This window comes from Wyeomyia smithii, chromosome 1 (genome assembly GCF_029784165.1).
Source record: "Wyeomyia smithii strain HCP4-BCI-WySm-NY-G18 chromosome 1, ASM2978416v1, whole genome shotgun sequence".
NCBI classification, from domain to species: domain Eukaryota; kingdom Metazoa; phylum Arthropoda; class Insecta; order Diptera; family Culicidae; genus Wyeomyia; species Wyeomyia smithii.
This window is the reverse complement of record NC_073694.1, coordinates 183,947,101-183,961,239: the sequence shown is the minus strand read 5'-3', so window position 1 is coordinate 183,961,239 and position 14,139 is coordinate 183,947,101. Positions and strand designations below refer to the sequence as shown.

The 14,139-nt window shown below is 39.8% G+C and overlaps 1 protein-coding gene across 1 annotated transcript; it reads left to right on the top strand.

Annotated features, from left to right (window-relative positions):
- Positions 1–9,304: 9,304 nt before the first annotated feature.
- On the top strand, positions 9,305–13,397 carry LOC129720770 (probable E3 ubiquitin-protein ligase HERC3). The gene is made up of 3 exons (XM_055672486.1): positions 9,305–9,426; positions 9,483–9,981; positions 10,046–13,397. Exons 1-3 carry the CDS (start codon positions 9,327–9,329, stop codon positions 10,515–10,517), a joined length of 1,071 nt encoding a protein of 356 aa, XP_055528461.1. The 5' UTR covers positions 9,305–9,326; the 3' UTR covers positions 10,518–13,397.
- The last annotated feature ends 742 nt before the right edge of the window (positions 13,398–14,139 follow it).

Genomic DNA, 14,139 nt, shown 5'->3' with positions numbered 1-14,139 from the left:
ATTCTGCTGTACAGAGTGTGCGCGCGCTGCCGAGAAGTTGTGAACGTGTTCCGCTTCATGTATACACGCTTCGTTTTTTCTACCAAATTGTGCAATTTGTTCAAACTGCTTAGCTTTCAGTAGCAGTTATTTATGATCAAAATAGATAGAGGCGGGCGAAAAACTTTCCGTTTTTTTTTCGAGATGTGACGTGAATTAGAAGAAATAAAACTAACATTTTGTTCGTTTAAAATTGCATCAATTCGCATCACATTATCAGCCGGGTATGTAAAACATTTTAATACAACCGTTATGGAAAAGAACAATACTACTATCTAAAGGATTTCTAATTCTGTGATAAATAATGTATGTTAATGTAAAAACAATAATGCATGCTATTTAAAGATACCCAACCAACAATTTTGAAAACGTCATGCATTTTGCATGGAGTAAATATGGAGTTTCAACACACAGATAAAATGTACAGCTCATATAACATTTACAACTTACTAGAAAAATAATATTTGAGATTCCTAATTGATCACAACAGAAATCATCGTTGGTGTCGAATTATTTCCATTTCCGGACTGTAAAATCTGCCTGTTGTAGGAAAATTGTAAAACTACTTGTCGCGAAAAAAAAATGAATTTTAAATTAAACCTTAACCTAATCTTACTTCTATCTTATCGACTATAAAGTAAGCTAATCGTTGTAATTGAGGATCGCAACGATTTTTGTTGAAAATTTTCAATAACTTTATTTAACATAGCTTTAGTAAGTCTATATGAGCCGTTGAGAGCAAAAGTGGTACATGTGCCATTTTTACACTTTTGGGGTTTTATGCATAAATTGATGCAGAACGTAATAACGTACTAGAATATCCAAGAAAAACCGAGATCTGATAACCTAAACCAAAGTTATAGCCAGAACAATTTTTGGTAATTAACATAATCACCATTTCGTTGAGAGCAAAAGTGGTACATATCCAGTCTGTGCATATGAGATGAATTGTAAATAAGTCGAAGATCTTAGGATATAGAACAATCATGTCTTCAGTAAAGTTGGTCAAGTGATTGAGTACTTTCATATGATGATCTATCTGTTTTGGAATTTTCTCACTACGTGGTGTTAGTGTACCCGTGACTATTTTGTAACAGAAAGATAACTCTCTGAGGTCTGTGATATAGATATATATTTACACACTGGACCCAGGTTTGGTTTTAGGCAGGCCGCCGATAGCCTTCCGGAAGTTACAGAAATACCGCAATTGAGGTCAATTTTCTAAAGTGATTCTAGAGCTTCCTAATTTTTTCGAAACTGCTTCTGCGGGATTGACTAGAAACGAAATGGCCTCACCGAAAAATCCGGAACTAGCGTAAAATGTCAATTTTCAACAGTGTTCCTAAAGCTTCCTGTTTTTTTTCGAGACCAATTCTGATAACTTATACCGGAGTTATAGCCGAAAAAATTTTCAGTTTTCCTCTTCTACGGCATTTCTGGATCCGGAGGGCAACCGGTAGTCTACCGAAAGTGGAACCTGGGTCCATCGTGTAGTTCTTATCGACCAAATAGCAATTCTAAATATACCAGGGTATTTTCCTTTGAATTGGCCCCAGTCGATCTAGATTATTTAAAATGTCTTCGGTTACATATACACTAGGGCCACAAAGTGACAGAATTCCTTAACAAACAGATCATCATTCTATAGTACTCAATCAAGATTAGCGAGCAAATGCATCCTTCATGCTTAAACTGGACATGTACCACTTTTGCTCTCAACGTTTTCTGGTTGTCATTATTTTTCCCATAGAACAAAAGCGGTATATGTTTTTCCATTGAAGTTTGTGTAAGTTTCTCAACCAGAACTCGTTATCCTTTCATGTACCGTCTTTTGACACCTATCCAGCAATGATTTAGTGCAGTTATGTTGGGAAAAATTGTTGAAAATAATTTACTATTTGTGTGTTTTCGTTTATCGCATCTCCTGAAAAATTTACTTAATGGCACATGTACCACTTTTGTTCTCAACGGCTCGTATAATTCGAGTGTACCAAACCAAGGAGAAGGCTTCAAAATCATTTTCAGAATTTTATTCTGAATCCTTTGAAGCGTTTTCTTCCTTGTTGAACAGCAACTTGACCAGATCGGTACAGCATAAAGCATTGCCGGTCCAGAAATTTATTTGTAAATCTCTAAACAATTTTTTTGTTCTTTAACCAAGTTTAGAATTCCTGTTAATGAGAGGATATAAACATCTCGTATATTTGATGCACTTGGCTTGTATACTCTCAATGTGCTCTTTGAAAACAAGTTTTTTTATCGTAAATTAGTCCCAAGTACTTAACCTTGTCAAACCAACTTAAAATAACCCCATTCATCTTGACAACGTGATTATTGTTTGGCTTGAGGAAAGAAGCCCTAGTCTTATGCGGAAAAATTATCATTCGAGTTTTAGAAGCATTGGGAGAGGTTTTCTACTTTTGCAAGTAGGAAGAAAAAATATCTAAACTTTTAGGCAATCAACTGCATATGACACGAAGACTTTTTCCTTTTACGTAAATGTTTGTGTCTGGAGGCAAATCAGGAAGATCTGAAGTGAATATGTTGTACGTCAAATGTAACAGCCTGAAGACTGTTACATGCTAGAATGAGAAGAAGAAGAAGAAGAAGAATATGTTGTACAGGACTGGGCCCAAGACTGAACCTCGAGGCACACCTGCTCTGACAGGAAATCTATCAGATTTTGAATTCTGATAGACAACCTGCAGAGTTCGATCAGTAAGATAATTTTTTAATATTTTGATTAGGAAAATTGGAAAATTAAAAGTTTGCAATTTCGCAATCAAACCTTTATACCAAACACTGTCGAATGCTTTTTCTATGTCTAAAAGAGCAGCTCCAGTGGAATAACCTTCAGATTTGTTAGCTCATATTAGTATCATATTAGTAACTCTGAGCAATTGATGAGTTGTGGTATGCCCATGGCGAAATCCAAACTGTTCATCTGCAAAAATTGAGTTTGTGACGTCATTCTGTTAAGAATAATTCTCTCAAACAGTTTACTTATTGAAGAAAGCAAACTGATTGGTCGATAACTTGAAACCTCAGCTGGATTCTTATCTGGCTTCAAAATTGCAGTAGTTTTTTTTGCATTTTTCCATAAGGCGTCGTACACAAATTACGTAACGCAGAAGGGGGGGGGGTTAAGTCTGCGTTACTAATTGTTACATAGGGGGGAGGGGGAGTAGTTGAGATCGTTACGTAACTGTGATGTTTGCTTAAAATTGCAAATTTGGACGGGGGGACAGGTTGTGCAGCGTTACGTAATTTTAGGGGGAGGGGAGTCATATCGAACGTTACGTATCGTTACATAGGGGAGGGGGAGGGGGGGTCTGAAATCTAGGTTTTTAGCGTTACGTAATTTGTGTACGACGCCTAATTTGGCAAAATATGCAATTTTGAAGCAGCAATTGAAAATTTTTACTTAAAATTTCATTGTGCTCTCAGGGAGATGTTTGATTAATATGTTAAAGATTCCATCGTCATCAGGTGCTATCATATTTTTGATCATTGATTTAATCTCATTCAAGTTAGCTTCAATTATTTCTGCAGGTAAAATATTCTGGGAAGAAATTGAATCAAATTGACGTGTGACTTAATGTTCAATTGGACTCACAAAATTCAAATTTAATTTATGAACACTCTCAAACTGCTGAAAAATATTTTTTGTGATGAACGATGCTTAAGGGTGTAATAGCGTGATCGAAAATGAAACACTCTAGCTCACTTATTACTCAAAAGATGAATCGTTTTCTGTTTATTCAAGGTATCTCATACATACACACTTAACTGCATAATGTTTTCTCGGTAAAGTAAATTACCGAACTACTTGAAAACATTTTCGTTTACCGTTGTTCCGTAACAAAATTACTGAGAAATCGGAAACCGAGTGTGTTTACCGGAATACCGTAAATTTGTTTGCCGAAAAAATCCGTAAAACAGCAAATTTCCGAGTTCAGCAAACTAAAATACCGAATCTCGGAAGCTTGACATCATTTGACCGAGATCTCGTTGAACCAAAAAAGCTCTTACCGAGATTCCGAATAATAGAACTGTCAAAATAACGAAAGCTTCACTATCAGTTTTGTTCGTGTTTCGGTTTAGATGTAAAAGGAACAGGTTTCGCGGTTAATCATCATTCCGGAGAAATCTGTAATATTCAGATTAACCTAAAATGTTGAGTAAGTATACAATATTATTTCTCAGATCTTGTTTGTGTTTATTGCAAATATAATACTAATAGAAAACAATTAATTCTTTCCTTACTCAATCTCGTAGGTTAACGACTCGCTTCGCAGGATTGGTAACCTACAAAATTCATGGGAGAAAGAATTAATCTTTTTCTTCAAACATTCTTTGCAGCAAAAAAAAACGAGATCTGTGGAAAAATAGTGTATACTCACTCAATATTTTAGTTAATCTGAACTTTGCAGATTTCCCCATAATAATAATCAGCCGCAAAACCTGCTCCTTTTCTTACTAGACCGAAACACGAAAAAAACCGCTAGTGAAGCACTCGTTATTTTGACAGTTCAGTTTTTCGGAATCTCGGTAAGAGTTTTTTTTTGTTCGACGAAATCTCGGTTAAATGATGTCAGGGTTCCGAGATTCGGTATTTTAGTTTACTGAACTCGGAAATTTTCGGTTTTACGGATTTTTTCTGTAAAAAATTTACGGTATTCCGGTGAACACTTACGGTTTCCAATTTCTCAGTAATTTTCTTACTGAACAACGGTAAACTAAAATGTTTTCAGGTAGTTCCGTATTTTACTTTGCCGAGAGAACATTACGCAGTTAAGTGTGTAATAAGTTGAATCATTTGACAAAATAATTAATAAAATTTTACGGATAATTAATCGTTTTCATCATTTCCTGGAATAATCTGAGAAATCACAAAACGTGTAATTCAGTAAATTTGACCGAAATTTTCGTTATAATTCGACAGTTGAAATCTCCGAGTCACGGTAAAATATTACCGAGAATTTCGTTAAAGTTTGACAAGTTGTCAATTGTTGATTTTACAGAATCTCGGTATTTTGATGTATTACCGAGATTTTTACCGAGATCTCAGCTGTTGAAATCTCAGTAATTCATTCAACCTTATCATAATGTGGGCATGCAACTCTATAAATACCTGCCCTATGTAATTTGTCAATAGTGCCTTTAGTAGAACCCAATCTTGTATTAAGTTGATTATTTCTGCTACTGTAGATAATATCCATTCCAAAATTCCTAATTTTTCTACGAAGTTGATGAGTAAAATTAACATTATATTCAAAAACTACCCTCTTCCGATCTTCTGTTAGCGGTGTGAGTTTTGTGTAAGATTTCCTGTGTTCGTTTCTTTTTATCAAAAATAGCTTGGATGTTTCTTCTATTATATCCATTCTGCTCACCAATTTCAAGTTTATATTCCATTTCATTTTTCTTTCCTTCATTACTGAGAGGTAAAGATTCCATCCGGTGGATCATATGGTAAAAAGCAGCCATTTTATGCTGGAAGGAATGGTTCCAAGTGCTAGAAATTACTCGTTTTGTATGCGTGGGCTTCCTAAAGAAGTTCAAATTGGTTGGAGTTTTTAACAACAACTACATCCAAAAAAGATGCCTGTTGTTTTGTTCAATTTCCAAAGTAAACCGGATGTTTTTATGAATACCATTCAAAATTTCTAAAAACCTTTCTAAGTCACCCTGTTTCAAAATGCAAAAAATATCATCCACGTACCTCCACCAACGATCTGGTAAGAATTCTTTTTGTTTTAGTTTATTTTCCAAATGTGCCATAAAAAGTTCACATAGGAAAGGTGAAAGAGGATTCCCCATCGGTGCTCCTTTTGTTTGATGTAAAATTTCCCACGAAATGAAAAATAATTATCTTCCATGCAAAGTCGAACTAACTTTAAGTAACTGCGTAAATTTTAAGTGTGTAGTCTTACTTATTTCAGTGATCTAGAATACAGTCGTCAAACCGGCTTCCGAATCACCCGCTGTTATTCGCTCCAACCGAAAACATCATATCAAGAAGACTAGGAACTCTACCTGAGATTGAGCGACAGTTTTGGCAGCGCAGTCTTTTAAGTAAAAGGGAACTGATGCATGCTAGTGTGTGTGCTGGCGATGCGAATGCAAGCCGAATGCACAGGCTGGACCACCGCATCACACACTCTGTCCTCGCAGCGATGTAATTTCCAGCACTTTCACAGCAAACTTCCACTTAAGAAAATAGAGTGCGCTGTTTGATTTGACGCTTGCCATTTGTATGGGATCAATTCAGAGATGATATGATGGTTTTGCACCAATGTACGTTCCTCATTGTTCGCCTCAACTTGAACTAGCTGATCAGCCTCAAAACCAGTTGCTGAGTATCTGCTTCGACTGATTTCTGAAATTTGGATCGTGGTTCATCTTGTTGCTCAACAGGAATCACCACTTTTTTTCAAATGGCTTGTGTTCCTGTCGTATTGCTTAGCCGTATCGTTGTTTTTAATTGTTACCCGGGAACCACGTTTGGCCGTAATTGTCATCAAATTTGGGGCAAATGTGGGTGTGAGTTTGTTACCAGCGATATAACATTCTTCATTAGAATTTTGTCATCAATTTCCAAGTTCGACACTCTCGCCCGTCGTCGCAGATCTTCTGAAGTCTTTCTTTTATCCCTGGTCTGTTCATCCTTATCCCTGTAATCCGTTGCAAACAGCAATTGATAGTTCATTCAACGATGGCAACTTTGTCCGAATAGTTCGTCCTAGCATTGATTCCGAAGGAGTCTTTCCTGTAGTGCAGTGTGGCGTAGAAAAGTACATGATAAGATACTCATTTAGATCTTTCCGTGTCCTGGGCATAATCTCATTTGTGCCCGCTTTCAGCTGTCAGAAAAAGGTGTATGAAAAGTGGCAGTGATATGCTATCTCGTTTACACCTACGTTGAGATGTTAGCTCTTGAAACAGGGTGCGATGCCATATGGCTGGTTCTGGCGCTCAACCAGACCGTTCTCCTAAGGCCTAAACGACCCAGCAGATCAACTGAAAACGAAAAACTCATATTATTTAATTAGTTTAGCAAAGTGCGCGGTATCTGAACGATCATTTTCGTAAGTATTCTGTTTTCATGGCAATCGGGAACGTTTTTCCGAAAAAAACATGTTTTACGCGTAAAAATTAATTTAAAATAAGATGAAGAAATTCGGTCCAGTAGTTCTACCGCAATCGTAAACGCGGCAAAGTTATTTTCTGAGAATCACCATTCTGAGATAAACGTGTATAAAGTTTCAAGTTTAGCTTATGCGGCCGTGACGAGGCGCACTTAAAATCGCTCTAATTTTTATCCCTATTGCTCAGATCTTTATGAAAATTTATGAAAATGTTCTCAATAAGTTGTACTTCAAGATAATGCAATAAATTTTCGTTCGATTAGTTGCAAACTGAATAGGTATATAACCCCTTGACATAATCGTAAGACAGCAAGTAAATCAGGGTTTTTGTTGTCATCGTTGAATCTGTCGAATCTGATCAAAATTTGAGAGTTTGAGGATCGTTTTCTTCGACTGATTGATATTAGGCAAAGGAAGCAAAGCAAAGCAAGTAGTGCCTACCTTACCTTACCAGTCAGCTCCAAGCCGAAGTGTCCCTTGCTGTTCGAAAAAGTCGTCTCCATTCAACTCGGTTCATGGCTGCAGCTCGCCAGCCATGTCGTCTGCGGAGGCCCCGCAGGTCGTCTTCCACTTGATCGAGCCACCTTGCTCGCTGTGCGCCCCGTCGCCTTATTCCAGTCGGGTTGTTATCAAGAACCATTTTCACCGGGTTGTCGTCCGACATCCTAACAACATGCCCAGTCCACCGTAGTCTCCCAATTTTCGCCGTTTGAACGATGAGTGGTTCTCCCAGCAGCTGATGCAACTCGTGGTTCATCCGCCTCCGCCATGTTCCATCTTTCATCTGCACTCCACCACCAATGGTACGCAACACCTTTCGTTCGAAAACCCCAAGGGCGCGTTGGTCCTCCACGAGCATAGTCCAGGTTTCGTGGCCGTAGAGGACTACCGGTCTGATCAGTGTTTTGTAGATGGTTAACTTCGTGAGGCGGCGGATTTTATTCGAGCGGAGCGTGATCCGGAGTCCAAAGTAGGCACGATTTCCTGCCATAAGGTGTCGACGAATTTCTCTACTGGTGTCGTTGTCAGCAGTCACCAGTGAGCCAAGGTACACGAACTCGTCTACTACCTCGATTTCATCACCGCTAATATGAATTCGTGGCGGGAGGTTAACACTGTCTTCTCTGGAACCTCTTCCTCTCATGTACATGGTCTTCGAAGCGTTTATGGCCAGTCCAATTCGTCTGGCTTCAGCCTTCAGTCTGATGTACGTCTCCGTCATCTTTTCAAGGGTTCGTGCTACAATATCAATGTCATCGGCGAAGCCAAAGAGCTGAACAGACCTTCTAAAAATCGTGTCACTCGGTCGATACCAGCCCTACGTATCACACCTTCCAAAGCGATGTTGAATAGCAAGCACGATAATCCATCACCTTGCCGTAACCCTCTTCGAGATTCGAACGGACTCGAGAGTGTCCCCGAAACTCGAACTACGCACATCACCCGATCCATCGTCGACTTGACCAACCGTGTCAGATTATCCGGAAAGCCGTAATCGTGCATAATCTGCCATAGCTGGTCTCGAACGATTGTGTCGTATGCCGATTTAAAATCGATGAACAAGTGATTTGTGAGCACGTTATATTTACGGCACTTCTGTAGGACCTGCCGTACCGCGAATATTTGGTCCGTGGTGCCGCGGGCACCCATAAATCCCGCTTGGTATTGCCCCGCACGAATTCCCAAGCAAGTAGTATTTGTAGCAAAAAAATATTTTCGCTAGTAAATGCTGTGCATTTGCTGCACTTCATCAAAGCTAACACGTCATAGTTAAGAGTGTATGTATGAATCGTGTATCGACACACTTCGAGTCCAGAATACCTGTCCATTAACGTACCCTGGTTCCTTACCTCGTAAAAAACCCGCGTAGAAAAACCGCAACAATTAAAAAATTAGCGTAAAAAACGCGTAACTAAAAAATCCGCGTAAGGTAAACCACCAAGAAAGGATTTAGAAGAAACCCGAGATGCTCTACGATAGTTATTTGAAATGAATAACTTTTGCAAATCCGTATTTATGAAATAGAGCTGTGCAACTGTCCTATTGGAATGATACTTCCTCACCTTCTCTATTACACAAGGGCCTGAAATGACGTTTCTCACAGTAGAGGCTCGTAAAATATCCAATCCAATTCGAATGGAATCGTCTGGTTGTACAGAAACTGTTAAGAGTTGGCCGAAGGTTTGGCTTTACGGATACAATCCGTTCAATTTAAGCGGAGATGGTTCTTTGGTTGGTAAGTATTTCTATGCGTATCTTTCACTGCGATCCTGTAACAGTTTATTTCGCTAGAAATCAAGTTGAACGAGTATATCGGAAAACCGGTCTCCGGTGATGTGTCCTACATCTTTGAAATAACTTCAACCCATGCTATTTTGGCCGCAGAAAGCTACCTTTATACACGATCCGAACTTACAAAGCAATCAAACGAAGTGTGTTTCGGTAGCAGTATAGTTAAACTATCAGCCTGTTCCTGGTACTGTTTGGTGCTGCTGGAGAATTGTGATCTGTTTAAATATGACTTCAACGACAATCGATCCGTTCGATTGGACTTCCTGGGTGTGGAGTTTGCCGACAGCGATCAGTCTGCGGATGAACACGAAATAATTACGCATCTAGCTTGTGGAGACCGTGTTTCGATTGCAACCACAAGTCGGAAGTCCGTATTCACTATTCCTAGTCGGATTCACACCTTCCCTCGGCATGTGCGCATTGTTCAAATTGCCGTTGGATTGGAACACTGTCTGCTGCTGACTGCGAATGGCGATGTTTACAGCTGGGGTGGAGGATTGTAGGTTTTGGTTGATTTTAATTAATATTTTGTTATTATTTTAGATTTTTTGTTTTTCCATCAGACGCGGTCAGTTGGGCAACGGTGAAATTTTTCCACACCAGGAACAACCGCAGTTAGTGGAAGCGCTTGCTGGTGTGAAGATTGTTGAGATCGCCGCAGGCGGGTGGCATTCGGGAGCCATTTCTTCGTTTGGTGATCTGTACAGCTGGGGTTGGAACAGCAAGGGACAGCTGGGGATAGTGGATGAGAAGCGCCAAAAGGGGAGCGTTTTTTCGCTGCCGCAGTTGATTGAGTTTGCCGATGAGGTGTGCTTGCAGAGGATTTTCTGTGGCTTCGAACATACGTTGGTGGTTGATACGAAGGGTGATATCTATTTTACTGGAAATGATTTACGAACAAGACTAGACTACAGCAAAGTGCAGAGACATCCGAGTTTGTTGGGGTTCAAAAAAATGGAATTCGATCTGGAAGCATTCGGGGGAAAATTAATCAAAAGCGGGGCGAATACAATTATTCTCATGGATCAAACGTAAGATAACAACTTCGCTGGGCAGAGACTGGTAGATGCAAGTTTGCGCTTTTCGATACTAGGTGTCGTTGCATCCATGGAATTTAAGCTTTTCCGAATTCTGACTGGATTCTCCCTTGGCGGCCATCCACATACCACGTGGACAAATTTGAAATGATTTTGACCCCCCGTGGACAAGTGCTCATATTAATTCTAAAAATTTTGTATAGACCGTGGACATTACACATAATTCAAAAAATGGAAACTGAAAGAAATCGCCATGACTTATAGCGATTTTTGAAGTAGAATACTTCTCTCAGGAAGTTCGGCTACATAGGGATGTGAAATGAAAATCTAAAACCGAAAAAAGTGAAAAATATGTCCAATTTCAAATGCTAATAAATCGGTTAGTATTCGATGGATTTCCTTCGTTCTTGCAGCAATAGATTGGAAAATCTTCTGAGATTCTTCCCAAAATAAGATAATTGTAATTTTATTATTCACACTATTGTACTATTGAAAATAGTCAAGCCTTGTCAAAACGAAAAATTCGACCTCTGATTGGTCGTTATATGCTTGCTTTCCAAGCACGATCGACAGAATCATATACCTTGCAATTGAAAACATGCTATTTGGCCTATATAAGAGCCTGTTTCAGCCGGAGCCGCTCATAATAGTTCTAGACAGCGACAACAGCAGTCGCCCTTCCTTAGCAGCAGCACTAGACCTGTGGTTGGTCACCACGTCTCAGGAGCAGCGCGGTTTTTCTCAGCGTGTGCCGCCAGACAACCATTATTCCCCCCGTGTTGGGGCAGCATGAAGATTGCCATCAGGAAATCCAATTTTGGAAATCAAAATACCTTTTTTAAGACAAATAAACAAGTCATTGAAAGTTAATAATTTTTGTCAACGCAAGCAAGCATTCTGTGTTGCATCCTAGCAATTTAAATATGTCGCACCCGTCGAATTTACTGAATGTGAAATAGCTTCCACAGTGCATGTTGTCCGTGTATCTTAATTCCCCCAATGTTAGGGCAGCTCAAAGGTTGTAATTAGCAACTGATTTTGAACCGCAAAATGCTTTTTTTCAAGGCAAATAAAAGAATAATTGAAGGTTAATAATTTTCTGGCATCAACACAAGCAGACATTCTGTGCGGGATGCAACCAAATTCTGTTGTTGATGTCTAATTTTTACTTTCACTTTATTTAGTAAACCCCCCACTGTAGGGGCAGCGCAAAGGCTGCGATCAGCATAACCGACATTAAATAACAAACTGCCCTGTTAGACCGCATTCACAAAGACAGTTAGTTCGACTATGCAGAGCTAATATGAAGTCGATTCAATCATTCAGCAGTAACAGAATTTCGTCGTCTCCCAGTTGCCAAGTTGCAACATGATGCAACACGCAACAGCGAGTAAACGAAATCGCTTGATGTTACAAACCGCAATAAGATACGGGTTAAAACCGTTGCGTGTGTGAGAGCACCATCGGTGTTTATTCGCTGGATACAAAAATCAAATGCGAATTTTGGAATAATTCGTTTAAAGAACATAAGGAAATGGTAAACCTGAACTGAAAGGCGTGGCCTATTACGTAGCACCCTTCGGCTATAAAAGAGTGTTTCTGGGAAAACTAGCTACATTCATTAGTCGGAAGGTGAACTGGATGAACCGTCCACAACGTTGACAGCAATAACAGCAGATATCGGCACTCAGCAGTAACAGACCATAGCAGCGGGTCGCGCCTGTGGCTGCCTTCAAATTAAACAAATCACTTGCCCTGTGGTTGGTCACCACGTCTCAGGCCTCTGCCAGGCTAAACGCCAACGCGAGCGATCGGGCGAGATTTTTGCGGTACATCAGCCGGCACTTCCTCTAATAGAAAAGTAGGATCATTTTGTTTAGAAGAACATTACTGTCGGTAATATTACAGAGATGCGATTGCATCATATCCGATATGGAATTGAACAATTGTTCTTTTGAGGACAAATAAAACACTTAATTCGAAGAGTTAATAGCTTTGGGTACCAGTAGCAGTATGGTACCAGCCTCAGCGGTAGGTGCAGTCGGTACTTCCCTAAGACCGATGTAATAAGGAAGTAAATGGAAGCGGCACGGCGAAACAGTTCGGGTGTTCTTAGACGCGCGTCGTTTTTCGTACGATAGCGGCGGTATTAGCGGTAGATGCATTTGCCAACACTTACTCCAGTAAAGCCGTGTCTAATTTTCAATGTGAAAACACCTTTCTATTGTGTTGGCCGTGCGCGTTAGGCCTCTGCCAGGCTAAACGCGATAAGCGGCGCGAACCGATACGTCGGCCGTAGGTTAATTTACAGCCGTAAGTAGAGCTGTGTAAAAGTATTCTACTTCAACCTTGCGGTCGTGGCTTTGCTCACAGCCCTCCTGTGTTTTTTTATTCCACTGAGTGCGTGGTAATCTACGTGGGAATAGAGAAACGATATTGAGATTGCGAGGAAGAGATGCCAGATAGGCCCGGGTGGGCCCTGGGAATAAAAAAAAGGATGACTTGCAAAAAGATATGTTCAATAGAAAATTTCGGAAAATTCCGAAGTATGTTAAAGCAACTTTCTTTCGAGTTGTAAATATTTATTTTAATTCGATCCTATTTAAATCAAGTACGAGTTGTGCCAGATATGATAGAAAAAAAATCTGCTTTTGAGCAAAGGAGGAGCTACAATGGAAGCAGGTGAAGTTCGAACAATACAAGAAGAGCAGTTTTGATCCGGAGAAAAGCGACCCTGATGTTTTTTTCTCTTTGACGTCATTAACGATACCTATCAACAAAATTTCATATAATTTTCAATTGCTCTTATTTTGTATTAGTTCGAGAATAAAACACTTTATGTAAAATACAAGAGAGATTTAAACGATGCTTATAAATAAATAAAATGATAAATCGAACTGATTTTTCGTTTCACCTCCGTGCTTATTTTAAATAACCATCTGGATTAGGATCGATACCATTCCATCCACCAAAGTGTTGAAACTTCTGAACCGTACGTCCTCGAATCGAGCAGCAGAAAATTCGATTCGCGCACCAAAAATCCCTCTGCACATTTCGCGCCGAAAATCCCTGACCTAGTTTTTCAAATAGACGGTTTGCGATTGACAAACAAAAACAAGTACAAAGGGAGAAAAGAAACGTGAAACAACCACCGGCCGGGGAATCCGTCGTTTCGGGTTCGCTTCACCAAAAAGTTGCCTTGAGCCGCCACAGCCGTAAATCATCCAGCTTGAGACCACAATCCTCAGGCCAGACGCTTTGAAACCATAAAAAATGTACGAAGAAAACAAGCGATCGACATTGAACGCATTGAACGTCCGTTTTCGGTGCGATTAACGTTACCCAAACAAAAGAAAACATGAAAAAAAAACCATTACTCGGTGCATCCAACCTAATGGAGAGACAAGGGAGACAACTTGGAGCAGTGGAGGACCCTCCAAAAAAAAGCCCTCGATCATCGCCGAAAGATGCATTTGGCTGGCACGTTTGTGACGGCCATCGTCGTCAGTCACGGTTACTGCGCACCAAGCTGCATCGGTTACTGCATCGATGAAATAAGACGGGTCGTAAGAATACTCCTTCACCCTTTCCGCCCACTACTGCAAACAGCCCCTTTTGTT

Bases quoted from the DNA above. Each gene is read 5' to 3' on its own strand.
- LOC129720770 (XM_055672486.1), top strand. From the start codon at position 9,327: ATGGAATCGTCTGGTTGTACAGAAACTGTTAAGAGTTGGCCGAAGGTT. The intron at 9,427-9,482 runs GTAAGTATTTCT...TTATTTCGCTAG, and splicing joins CGGAGATGGTTCTTTGGTTG to AAATCAAGTTGAACGAGTAT. The intron at 9,982-10,045 runs GTAGGTTTTGGT...TTTTTCCATCAG, and splicing joins TACAGCTGGGGTGGAGGATT to ACGCGGTCAGTTGGGCAACG.